The 12530-nt window shown below is 50.5% G+C and overlaps 1 protein-coding gene across 1 annotated transcript; it reads left to right on the top strand.

Annotated features, from left to right (window-relative positions):
- Positions 1 to 261: 261 nt before the first annotated feature.
- Positions 262 to 11178, top strand: LOC134016815 (collagen alpha-1(XXVII) chain A-like; the record flags this gene model as incomplete). Its single annotated transcript, XM_062456100.1, has 3 exons — positions 262 to 644; positions 5722 to 5792; positions 9629 to 11178. Coding segments are annotated over exons 1-3 (1674 nt in total), but the record flags the coding sequence as incomplete, so codon positions are not given.
- Between the last annotated feature and the right edge of the window lie 1352 nt (positions 11179 to 12530).

Raw genomic sequence — 12530 nt, 5'->3', positions numbered from 1 at the left:
TGGCTTTGCTTTCACAGATTTGGTGACCTTTCGCACAATATGCGTCTGGTACGAGCGCACTTGACTGGGGGTTTATGTCAACGGCTCGTTTAACTGTGCAGTAGCCTACCAGTTGGATTTAAGCGGGCCCGTGTGGCCACCCCCTGGAGAACGCGTGTAGTTGCTCGGCGCAACCGCTGGGCTTGTAACTTGACACTTGGCTCTGCGGTGCCTTTGCCCTGTCTTACCCACAGAGAGGCTATTTAAAAAGGAAAAGGATGGTTCCAGCGCTCCTGACTCCGTAACCCCTTCACGAACCGAACTTTCTTTCCGACTCCTACGTCCTCAACTCTGGATCGGCATAAATGAATGAACCACCGGGCAATAACGGAAGAAAGTCATCCGGGAAATCTTCCTGTCTAACTATCCCGTTAAATCCAGGAATTTATGTCGGGCTTGATAGGGGAATCATTAGGAGTTTTTTCCTCTGGAACGATATTTCAAGCTTCTCAAATGTGTAAGACGGCGACTGGTGCTTTCTGTCCCCCTTGCAAAGGAGTCACGTTGTAATTAAAGGGTCAGGTTTTTGACTGCCAGGACAAATGAATACAAATGAATTTAGGGACCCGAAGGAGAGATTGCAGAACCTCTCATCTCGACACAAAGTAAGTAGGCTATTCTTCCTACTAAAAGATGCTTTGCTGAAGTGACGATACCTTACTCTTACCGACCCATAGCCTACGGAAGTTCTTTTTAAGATCTCACTGACAGAGATGGGGGCAAGACGTGCTAATGTCAACAATATTTAATGGACTATCTTGGTTCTAGAAATAGTTATAACTTTAGAATGAATGCCCAATAGGGCTGAAGCTATAGTACCCACAGCGCTACCTGTGCCGGTTGGCACCGGTCCAGAAGTCAATTGAATCGGTCATTAAACTGTCCTGTTGCCCCCACCTCTCTGACGCCTGCAACGGTCAACAAATAGGCTATGCAGTTGCGGCTATTAAGCTTTAGCTTCCGAGTCATTGCTTTTGTATTATATAGCCTAGCCTACAACTTCACATCTGTTTGAATTGTGTTTATTGCTAAAAGTTAAACATTGATGCTAAAACAGTGACTGTATATAAGTTCTGGCCTATTGCTTTTGCATTGTAAATGTATTTTATTACTATTAGTTTTTAATGGCCAACTACGGATTTGGGATAAACTATGCAATCATTGGAATGCATACTGGGACCCTCATTACTCCTCTTCCAGCACAGCGCATGGAAATATGAATTTCTCCCCGCAACAGTTTAGGCAGTAGGTTATCCACGGAAAGCTTTCTTTCTCAAGAGTTTACACTGTTATCCTACTGCTTACAGTAAACAGATTCTAAACTACTCAGACCCCAACGACAGAAACAATAATAACATGGACCGCACTTACTATTTACCTTTTTTTCCTTTAGTGGTAGGCTACATTTTGGAGAACTTACTTCGGGGAGTCTATCGTTATTAATCAACCAAGAGGAAGTCTGGCATTTGTTGGTCAACGGTTCGCATCGACTGTTGTTTGATGGGGTGATCAGTGATGTTTTCCAAAAAGTCAATTTTAATGCGCACATTTTGCTAACACTATGCAACGAGCCCTACATGATTTAGGCCTATCTGACAGTCAGCTTTTGGTTTCTATAATGAGCTGTCTTATTGAAACTTTGATTTAAAGTTCTTGAGCATGAATATAGACCAGACAGTCAAGCTATAATTGTGCTGATGAATGAATGGATCAATCAATGAGAGGAGGAGGAAAGGAAGGAAGAGCAAGGAAGTGGACCAAGGAATGTCCGGAGTAGCGTCAAAACACCTCTGACCCGTCAAACACCAGACACTTTAAAGACACATTTCTATTTAACACATATATTGTTTCTAAACCTTGTTTTAAGAAAAAGAAATAGGCTCCTACTAAAACCATGGACGTTTTATTTTTGATTTCCCATTTCAGCAGTATTTAATGCAGCATTGCATTCAATCATAACCAAACATGACCAGGAAAGTTCTATTAAAATAATTGCTTGTTGGGGAATTGACAGTTGCCAAAGTCTAGCACTCCAAGCTTAAATTCATGAACAGATCGTTCATCGTATTTATGGATGTCTGTCTTTCTCCACAACGGACACCGTAATTCCGCGAGAGCTATGGACAGATCCAAATAGTGTACAGTAGAAAACGCGTGCCTTTACGACTTGTTCCATCCTTTGTGTCCGCTAGGTGTCGCCCTTCACGTCATCTGACATTTACGAGTATTTTCTGTGATAGGGCTCAACCCCCTGCAGCTACCATCTGGATAGAATCAAAGCGTTTCAGACAAGAAGTGTTTGACCAGTCCATTGAAATTAGATTGACTTGCAAAATAAATGAATAAATAAACTTCCACAACTTCCGCCGATTTGAACTATTATAATGTTTCCGATCGTTTTATCATAAAAAATATGTTCCACTATATATTCTGTATCTGCCCACTAAAGTGGTACTGTACGTAGCACACTTATTACAACGTCTGCAACGTTGTTATTGTCCATTAAAGGAAAAACGCCTAATAACAAGGAATTATACACATTTGATTATCTGTAGAAAAAACTCAGTCAGAGAGGTCAATCCTAGCCAGTCATTAAAGAGTTGTGCAGCGGAGATGAAAGGGGGGAGGGGGCTGGAGGTGTAGGCCAGGCCAGTGGTGCACTGGGGGCTGCATATGCTCCTCTCCTCATCAATGTCTGTCAGTGTCTGCTCAACCGTAGGAATTTTCCACTGACCATGTGAGGAGGGGGCAGCACCAGGGTGTGTGCTCACGGCTCAGAGTGTGTATGTACTCATTGTGTGTGTGTGCGTGTGTTTGTACTTGGTGTGTTTGTACTCTGTGTGTCAGTGAAAGTGTGTGAAAGTGTGTCTGTGTAGAAGGGGGGCAGGGTCGCCTATGGGAATTCCTCTCCCAGAATGATTGAGCAGTGGGGAAGTAAAGAGAAACCACACAAACTCGTAACGACCCAGTGAAAGTGACTGTTTTCGGATTCCCTGCGGGCCCTGTCGTCTTCGGGCATCAGGCTGTCGCGCCCGCGCGCGTGTGTGTGCATGTGTACATGTGTGTGTGTGCATGTGTACATGTGAGTGTGTGTGCATGTGTACATGTGAGTGTGTGCATGTGTACATGTGTGTGTGTGCATGTGTACATGTGTGTGTGTGTGCATGTCTGTGTGTGTGCATGTGTACATGTGTGTGTGTACATGTGTGTGTGTGTGTGTGCATGTGTGTGTGTGGGGTCTGACGGAGACACTACTGAGTGAGAGAATGAGTATGTGTGCACGAGTGCGCAAGACAGCAAGAGGTAAAGAGAGAGAGAGAGGTTGCGAGGACAGAGAAAGAGAGCGGAAAGGAAGGTAAAGAGAAAGACAGCTGTGAGAAACGGGAAACCACATCGGAGACTAAGTGTTGGGTAACAATCGAAAACATATAACTGACAAATCTGGTTTCAAGGACAGAGTTTCCCCTTCCTGTTCCTGTCAAACTCCCTCTTACTCAAGCGGAGGCGATCTTGGATGCCTTTCCTGTCCTGTTCAGTGAGTGCATGTTTCCTGAGAGCGTTGTAGCACAGAACCTCTGATGATGTCGACTGGAGAAGACAGACTAAAGAGGATCTGCGTTGCGTGAGTGTGTGTGTGTGTGTGTGTGTGTGTGTGTGTGTGTGAGACGAAGCTTACGGTCATTTCAGGCGTCCTGTGATTGACGATGGGGGTGGGCTCGTTTCGTGGTCCCTGTGATTCGCAAGCTCAGCTGTCACACCAGTGCCAGGGCTGCCATAGGACACCTCCGCCGGCACACACAGACGTGTTCAACAGACATAACACACGTGTCAGCGACGTTAGCACTTTCACCACTGCCTCTGGGAACTGTCCTGCTCAGCTTCACATTACATTAGACTCACTCGCCGTAACACACAAGCGCACACGCACACACACACACACACACACACACACACCACTTAGAATCCCTCTGCCTCTCCCTCACAACTGTAGAACTGTGTCTTGACTGTGTCACACAAGAGGGAAACAGCGTCTTTTTCAGGGCTATGGAGTGCAGGTGAAGCAGATGTTTCGTGGCTGGAGTCGGGGTCATTAGAAGTTGCTCTTCAGGGGAATTCTCTGAATTCATGCCTCAGGTCCAGCAGCGGATCTCCGCCCAGTCAGATAAGAGAATATCTGAGAATGCAAACAGCTGCCTGCTGGGATGAGAAACACACACACACACACACACACATAAACACGCACACATGAACACGTGCGCGCACACATCCTCTCCCACGTCTCAGCAGCCTCAGCCAGCTGTGGGATGGGCACAGCGCTGCGTTGCTAACCGGGAGATCAGATCAGACGGCGGCGCTCTCCCGTTCTCACAGTCGTGCACGGCTGTGGTCAGACGGCCCCGCGGCCAGACGCCACGGATACACACACTTCCTGCTGTTAATCATCCAGGTGCTCTGCACCCGGGGGAGGACTCGGACCTTTGTGCGCGTGTGTCTGTCTCTACGGGGCCTGTGTGCGTGCCAGCGTTTATGCCTGGTAGCGTGTGCATCACGTGATCGTTTGTGTGCGTGTCGAGGCCTTTGAATGTGTGTGTGTATGTCTGTCTCGGTGTACCTGCGTAGCACTGTTTGTATTGTGGCTTCACCCCCACATTCTGTCTGGAGAAATTCACAGCTGCTAGAGTCATTTACGGCTGTGTGTGAGTGTGTGAGTGTGTGTGTGTGTGTCTGCTTAAGTTAATGTAAACAGGGTTAGCCCCTCCTGTCACCAGTTTCCCTCATCACCCACTGAGACAGCCCTCAACCTGTCAATCAATCACCCTCACAGGCCCCGCCCCCTCTGTCTGCCACACACACCTGGCTGTGCCCTGCTGGGTTCTGAGAGGGGACCTGAGTGTGTGTGGGGAGGGGAGGCAGGGAGGTGATGAGGGGGCACAGAGGGGGGTGGAGGGGAATTGAAGAGGATGGCTGAGAGGGAGACAGTAAGGAAGGGGGAAGGGGGAAGGGGAGGAGGGTTGAGAAGAGAGGGTGGAGGGAAGGAAAGGAGGGGAGGAGGAGCGAGGGATGATGGACAGAATGACCCCGGATTGCTACTGTATCTCTTCTTCTTCTATTGCCAGGTTATTATGTAAGTGACAGTGTGTTTCCAGTCACTTCTTCTTTGGTTTAGATGAAGACAAATACCATGCTTCCCCTCTACAGGCCAGTGGCTCTGTGCGTCTGAGAGAGTCATTACCCTGGATAGGAGCTCAATGGCTTCTCCAGACCAGGGAGCCCCAGTTCACTTGACATGCAGGCTAAGTGACCAAGCAGACTGGTCTGTTTAAGTCCTTCAGAGATGTTAGTTCTGGTGTCATGGAATGATACCAGGGCTTGCAGCCAGTTCCAGACCAAGGCTTCCTCCACTAATAACAAACCCTCAAATCACCCAGACAACCAAGGTAGAAAAGCAACGCTCAGACCCTCCGTCATTTTTTAGAGATTGTAATATCCTTTTGACCTAATGCTTGTAAAACTTTTATATTGGACCAATAACTTTGGGAAGAATGGAGGTCAGGTTGTTGACCAGGGAGATTATAAGGAGACTTACTGTTTATATTTATTAACATAACAAGTGTTCCCACCCCTCCTTAAGAAGGAATTCCTCCCCGGTCTCTAATCATCCTCTCCTCTCGTCCTTCACAGGAGAGCTCTCTTGCTCTGTACCGTTCTCTACTGTACTTGTTACCTGGGACTTGCACAAGTACATCCTGAAGGTAAGAGCTTAACTCCTATCTCTTAGCTCCTAACTTCTAACTCCCATCTCCTAACTCCTAACACCTAACTCCTAACTACTATCTCCTTTCTTTTAATCTCCTAGCTTGTGACTCGTGTCTCCTTTCTCTACATCTTTCTCCTAGCCCCCAACTCCTCTCCACCTAACTCCTCACTCTTAGCTCTTCTTCCGGTCTTCCGATAGGCCTGACAACATTCAACACGCTAGACACAGCTGTGCTTTTGAAACCAAAACATCCAAAACAGTCCAGGGAGCCAGGGTATTCTCTTAACCAGAGTACAGTACCAGGCAGGAGCCAGGGTCTTCTCTTAACCAGAGTACAGTACCAGGCAGGAGCCAGGGTCTTCTCTTAACCAGAGTACAGTACCAGGCAGGAGCCAGGGTCTTCTCTTAACCAGAGTACAGCAGCTGCCCTACTGTTAGCTCGTCATGCCACTGACGAATGGCATGACGAGCTGAAGCCTGACCACACACCACGAGCACAATAGCACATGTGTGTGGGGTCCAGACCCAGACCATTCCCACCAGTTTCAAATGTTTTATGAAACCGTGAGGGTTTTTCGGTAAGGGAAAGTCTTACAGACCGCAACGACATGCCTGGATAAAGAGAACATGAGCGATGTTGGCGCAAAGCTCTGGTACTGTGCGTCATCCAATCATGTCCTCATCAACACAATAAAGTATGTACGTGTTTGTGTGTGTGTGGATGTGTGTGTGTGTGTATGTGTGTGTGTGTGTATGTATGTGTGTGTGGGGGGGTTATGAGGCATGATCAAGTCATGGTAAGAGAGGCCAGATTCAACCTTGTAACACCAGACTGGAGGTAACTGTGCTAAGTCTGATTGCTGTGTTGTTCCTGGGGTAAAGCCACTGTAAACCAACTGTCTGTTTCTTTCACTCTACTTCTTCTAATGACTTTAGCTATTCCTCTCTCCATCTCTCTCTATTCTTTTATGTCTCTGCCTTTGCCTCCCTCTCTCTCTCTCTCTCCACCACTTCATCCTCTCTCTCTTTTACTTTGCCTCTCTCTCTCTCTCTCTCTCTCTCTCTCTCTCTCTCTCTCTCTCTCTCTCTCTCTCTTTCTCTCTCTCTCTCTCTCTCTCTCTCTCTCTCTCTCTCTCTCTCTCTCTCTCATACACACTCGCTCAACCCCCACCCCCCTTACCATGTCTATCAGAGAGGCCCTATTATTACACAGTTTTCCTGCCCATGTAGGTCATATAAAGGGGAATGTGCTCTCTCAGAGCGTTTTATTTCCCCTCTCAGTCCCACACTGATTACAAGCAGTGTTACAAGCAGCACTGAACAGGCAGAGCCCCCAGTGGAGGTGGCCCGCTGCCGGACCTCTGCAGGCCCATCAGGGAGGCCCATGACTGAGATCACTGGGTAACTGGCTGATGCCTGATATAGGCATCAGAGTGGGGGCTGGAGCTGGGGCTGAGACTGCATCTTTATTTATCTCATAAGCTAGCTCACAACAGAATTACAGCCCCCCACCTCACCACAACCCTTCACAATGGCCCTTATCTGTGGCAACTGTGACCTTTGACCTCCCTCTAGCGGTCACTAGGAAGGGATTAGCCTGTTTAGTGTGTCAGAGCCTGGTACAGACTTCTGCCTCCGCTGCTGACAGAACTGCTTAAACTACCACACACATGTATAGTACACACCCACACACACACACACACGCCCACACACCCACACACCCACCCACCCACACACACACACACACACACACACACACACACACACACACACACACACACACACACACACACACACACATACACTACATTCTGCAACTTTAACAAACACTTGCATCAGCAGAGTCTGTCTCCCAGTTTTGGTCTTAACATAGAATGCACTACATGGCCTGAGTCCTCATTCAGTGCGTTGGCAGTGCTAGCTTGTGCCCGCTGGCGGCGAATGCTCGTGCTTTCTGTCAACCTGCTGGTTAGCAAGTTAGTCGTGCCATGTCAATATGCTTTGCTTGCCTTGCTCTCTTTTTAAGATTACTGTAACAAAGATAATCGTCATTCATTATCTGCTCCATTTACCAACTCCTCTTCATTTTCCCAAATAATTCAAACTTTGAGAACGTTATGGAAATCATGCAAGTTCGTCAAACTTAACTAACAAATGTTTGTCAGCCCTCAGGAAACCCCCTAATGGGCAGTAACCTGCCTTGCTTGTTCAAAAGCTGTGCCTTTTATCTCATCTCAAATATGCTTTTGTTAATTTGTCACATCCAAACAACTTCACCTGCTTCACTGCACGTCCTTGGGTCCTGAGCAATACACCTGCCACATATTAACATCATTCAGTGCCTGATTTGCAAGATTGTTGAGCCACAGACACACGCACAGATTCCCGGCGTAAAAAGACACGTTCCTGACACGAAAAGAAAGGTCCTAGTTAGACACTGGCTCTATCCTGTCTGCTTAGCCAGCCTGCCTGCCTGCCTTTCTATCTGTCCTATCAGCCTGCCCACCAACTGATCGTCTCAGTCTGGGGAGCGTGTGTGTGTGTATTCTATATGAAGGTTGTCTGTGTGGACAAAGAGCGTTCTGTCCAGAGGGGAGCGTGCTGCAGTGGCCCCTGGGAGAGAGAGAAGGGCTCTGTCCTGACTGATCCGCTCAACACCTCCAGCCCACTGATCAGGTCTAGCCTGTGCCTCACAGGAAAGGGAGGGGGAGGAGGAGTGGAGAGGGTGGAAGGAGGGGGTAACAGGGTTGGACGAGGGGCGAGGGACATGTTAGAAAGGAGAGATGGGTGAAGGACAATGGATAGAGGGAGGATGGAACGGAGATGAAAGGAGAAAAAGAGAGACGGACAGGGGCCGGGGTGAAAGGTAATTTCTTCTCCTCCTCCTCCCTCTCCTCCTTATCCCCCTCTTCCTGCCTGGGCTCCCAGCTACTGTTCCATATGTTGAATGACGAGGGTGGCATGGTTCATTGCTCGGATGTAAGGGCTCTGACGTCTGTCACAATGATACAGTACATGTACCACAAAACCATCTGTGGCAGCCATGGAGACAAGTCCATCCCAGCAGGCTTTGTTTAGTCTCCTCGGGCTTTGATAGGCAGTTACCTATCAGGCCATGACAGCTTCGGGCGCCAGGTTTGTTTAAAAATCACCCTCATCAGGGATATTCCCCCCGCGCCCTGCTCTCAATGAGTGGCGTCATTCAATGTTTTCCTTCCATGAAATCGAGGGAGCTTAACAGCTGCAGATGGGTTTTCTGAGGGGAAGTCAGCTGACACGGCAGTATGATAACAGTCTGTTCAACAATGTTGAAGGTCTTTCCCCATCTCCCCCCTTCCTCTCCTTCTCCTCTCTCCAGGAAGAACTGGTTTTCCAAACCAGCAAAAAAACGAGCCCATAGAGTCCCGTTAACACTGATCTGTGGAGACAGAGCTACTCTTCCCGCCTTTAGGACTGTCTGACTCCTTGGTTTGGAATCATACACTCCAAGCACACATCTGGCAAGTGTGTGTGTGTGTGTCGTCCAAGCTGAGTTTTCATGGAGCTATTGACCATGTTTCTCAGTATTATCTTATTCAGACAGACAGAATCACTCATTTCAGAAACAAACCCAGTCGGTCCAGGCCGCACTTGTGCACTGTTGTTACACTGGAATGTTTGTACACTCCTGTGACCTGCAGAGAGACGTACAGTAATGAGCCATCATGGCTGCCCTCTGCACTTCTAATCAATCCTGAGGATAAGTAGAAGTGTTCTCTGCATCAACTTAGTCTCTGTGCAGATGTGCAGCCATGATTCTCACCCCAATTTCCTCCTCTCCCCCTCTTCCAGATGTGGACATCCTCCAGAGGCTGGGGCTCCAGGGAGACAAGCCGCCTCGCTCCGTCCCTCCCGGGGTCATCCCCTTCCGCTCGGGGGTCATCCTCACCCAGAGGGCACGCCTGGAGGCTCCCCTGCGCTCCGTCATACCGCCGCCCTACTGGCCAGACCTGGCATTGCTCCTGAGCTTCCGCTCGCATCGTGTCAACAGCGCGTTCCTCTTCACCGTGCTCTCCGGCCGCAGGAAGCTGCTGCTGGGCCTGCAGCTGAGTCCTGGGCGCCTGGTCCTCCACACGGGGCCCCGGACCTCCGTCTCCCTGCCCTACGACCCCCACGATGGCCAGTGGCACCACCTGGCCCTGGACGTGAGTGGGCGGACGGCCACTCTGTACGCGGCTTGCGGTGGGCAGAGTGTTCATGCGGACTTGGTGTGGGACAGGGAGGACGGGGAGGATGGGGGCAGGGACCCCCAGAGAAGCTCCTTCCTGCTGGGGAAGGTGAGCCAGCAGGCCTCGGTGCACTTCGAAGGAGCCGTGTGCCAGCTGGACCTGGTCCCCTCTGCGCAGGCAGCTCACAACTACTGCAAGTACATTAAGAAACAGTGCAGGGAGGCCGACACTTACAGGCCCAACCTGCCCCCCCTTCTGCCCCTCATCCCCCGGGACCCCAACACCACGGCCACCCGGGCCCCCCTGGCCCTGGTGCCCCCGGACTTGGCCAGGAAACCTTTGGGCCTCAGCCCAGCTCGGAGCGCCGCTGCTGCCGCCTCTGCTGTCCGCTACGTGGCTCCTTCCCTCCCGTTAAAACCCACCACTCCACCTCCTCAGCCCTTACCCGGTACCGTGGCAACCGCCACTGCCCGGCTGGGACTTGTCTCTCTCACCAAGATCCGAACCCAGACCGTGACGGTACCGCTCAGAACTGGAGTCCGCCACTCCTTGAGAACCCCCACCCCCAAACCCCCAAGGCCCACCCCTGCCAAGTCCACCTCCAAGAAGACCACGGTGGGTCCAAACACCAGGAAACCTGCTGGCTCTTCCACCGCTGAAGGTACCAACACCAAGAAGAAACCAGACATGTCGGATCAGGTGCCAGGAAGCACAAGTCTTAAGAAACCGAAACCCACCCCAGCCAAAAAGTCCCCTCCAAAGCCCAAAGCCACCCCTGCTAAAGTCCCCCCTTCTAAAGTTGCCCCTTCCAAAGTTGCCCCATCTAAACTCACTCCTTCCAAAGTCGCCCCTTCCAAAGTTGCCCCATCTAAACTCACCCCTTCTAAAGTAGCCCCTTCTAAAGTTGCTCCCTCCAAAGTTGCACCATCTAAATTGACCCCGTTCAAAACCACCTCATCTAAATCCACCACCCTCAAGGTCACCAAGTCCCCTGCCAGTCCCAAGCAACCCCGGACAACGAAGGCCCCCCTCACCCCCAGGTCCACCCCCAGATCCCCATACGCCACGGTCACCCTGCCGGCCACAGACGGCTTCCAGACCTGGGATGTGGAGCCCACCTATTACTCCCTGCTGGATGGAGCCCTGGGGCTGAAGGGAGAGCCAGGACTACCAGTAAGTGTGTGTGTGTGTGGGGGGGTCTTATCCTACTTTCAAACGTTCTTTGTGATGTTGTGCCATGAGAGTGTACTGTATATGTTTTTGTGTGTGTGTGTGCGGATGTGTGTGTGTGTGTGCCCCCTTGAGGCGTCGCCTGTAGCATGTCGAGTTCTCTGAGGTAGTGGAGCGGAGAAAGTGGAAAGTGGATGTTCAATCTCTCTCTTTCTTTTTCTTTCTCCCGGACTGTTTGGCTTTTATCCAGTGTGATTACAGGCCTTTCCATCTCCAAACCTTCCAAACCTTCAAAACCCCTTCCCACCCACACAAACCCGCCTAGATCACCAATCCCCCAGCCCTGAGACCCCCCAGTAGCCCCCAAACCCACCCCTCACCCCACCCTCCTGCCTGGGAACAATCATAGCTTAGTGGCTCTGGGGCTATGGAAGATTCTAGGGCTGCAGGAGGCTCTGCCTCATCAAAGCCTTGGCAGCCTGGGATTGGCAAGGTGAGAGGGGGGGGGGGGGCTGGAGAGGATTCCCCCATGGGAAACATGGCGCCCAGCCACCCACAATGTGTGGTCCTGTCAGCCAGGAGACAGACACAAGGATGAGGGCTGAGGCTGGGTTGGGCTGGGGATGAGGCTTGACTGAACTGGACTAGACTGGACTGGACTTGAGCTAGACTGGACAAGCTTGGCTGGGCTGGGTTGAACTTGGCAGGGGCTTCCCTCTTCTTTCTTCTTTCCCTTTGCCTTCCCTCGCTTCCTCCTCCCTCTCCACCCAACTCAGGCCGGCTTGCAAGCACTGACGCCTTCCCGTCTCGGCACCAGATTCCTCTATCTCCAACAAGGAGGTTATGGTCACAGAAGGTGTGTGTGTGTGTGTGTGTAGGTGTGTGTGTGTATGTGGGGAGGAGGTTGCACCACCTGCTTTCAAAGCAGAGCAGAGGTCAGGTACACACTGCCATTGTAGTTCGAAGACCAGGCAGACATAGAGACAGCCGCAGACAGGCAGCTAAACGAAACGGGCAGACAGGTAAACAGATAGACAAGCTTTCTAGCTTTCAAGTTGCCAGTGTTCCAGGAGAAGCTCGGAGTTTCCATGGATGAGACAGGTCTGGTATCCTGTCAGATGGTGAGATAGGAGCTGCCGGGAATCTTCCGCAGCTTCCACAGCCGGGCCATTCAGCGTTTATAGGTCCTCTGTTCTCCCCTGCTCCGAGAGAGGAAGTCATCAGCAAACATAGCAGACAGTGTAGAGGGGAGACGGCCTCATTCTGGAGGACGGAGGGCTTCTGTGCTCTCTCTCTCTCTCTCTCTCTCTCTCTCTCTCTCTCTCTCTCTCTCTCTCTCTCTCTCTCTCTCTCTC

Source organism: Osmerus eperlanus, unplaced genomic scaffold (genome assembly GCF_963692335.1).
Source record: "Osmerus eperlanus unplaced genomic scaffold, fOsmEpe2.1 SCAFFOLD_703, whole genome shotgun sequence".
In the NCBI taxonomy this organism is placed as follows: domain Eukaryota; kingdom Metazoa; phylum Chordata; class Actinopteri; order Osmeriformes; family Osmeridae; genus Osmerus; species Osmerus eperlanus.
This window is presented reverse-complemented; position numbering and strand designations above follow the sequence as displayed.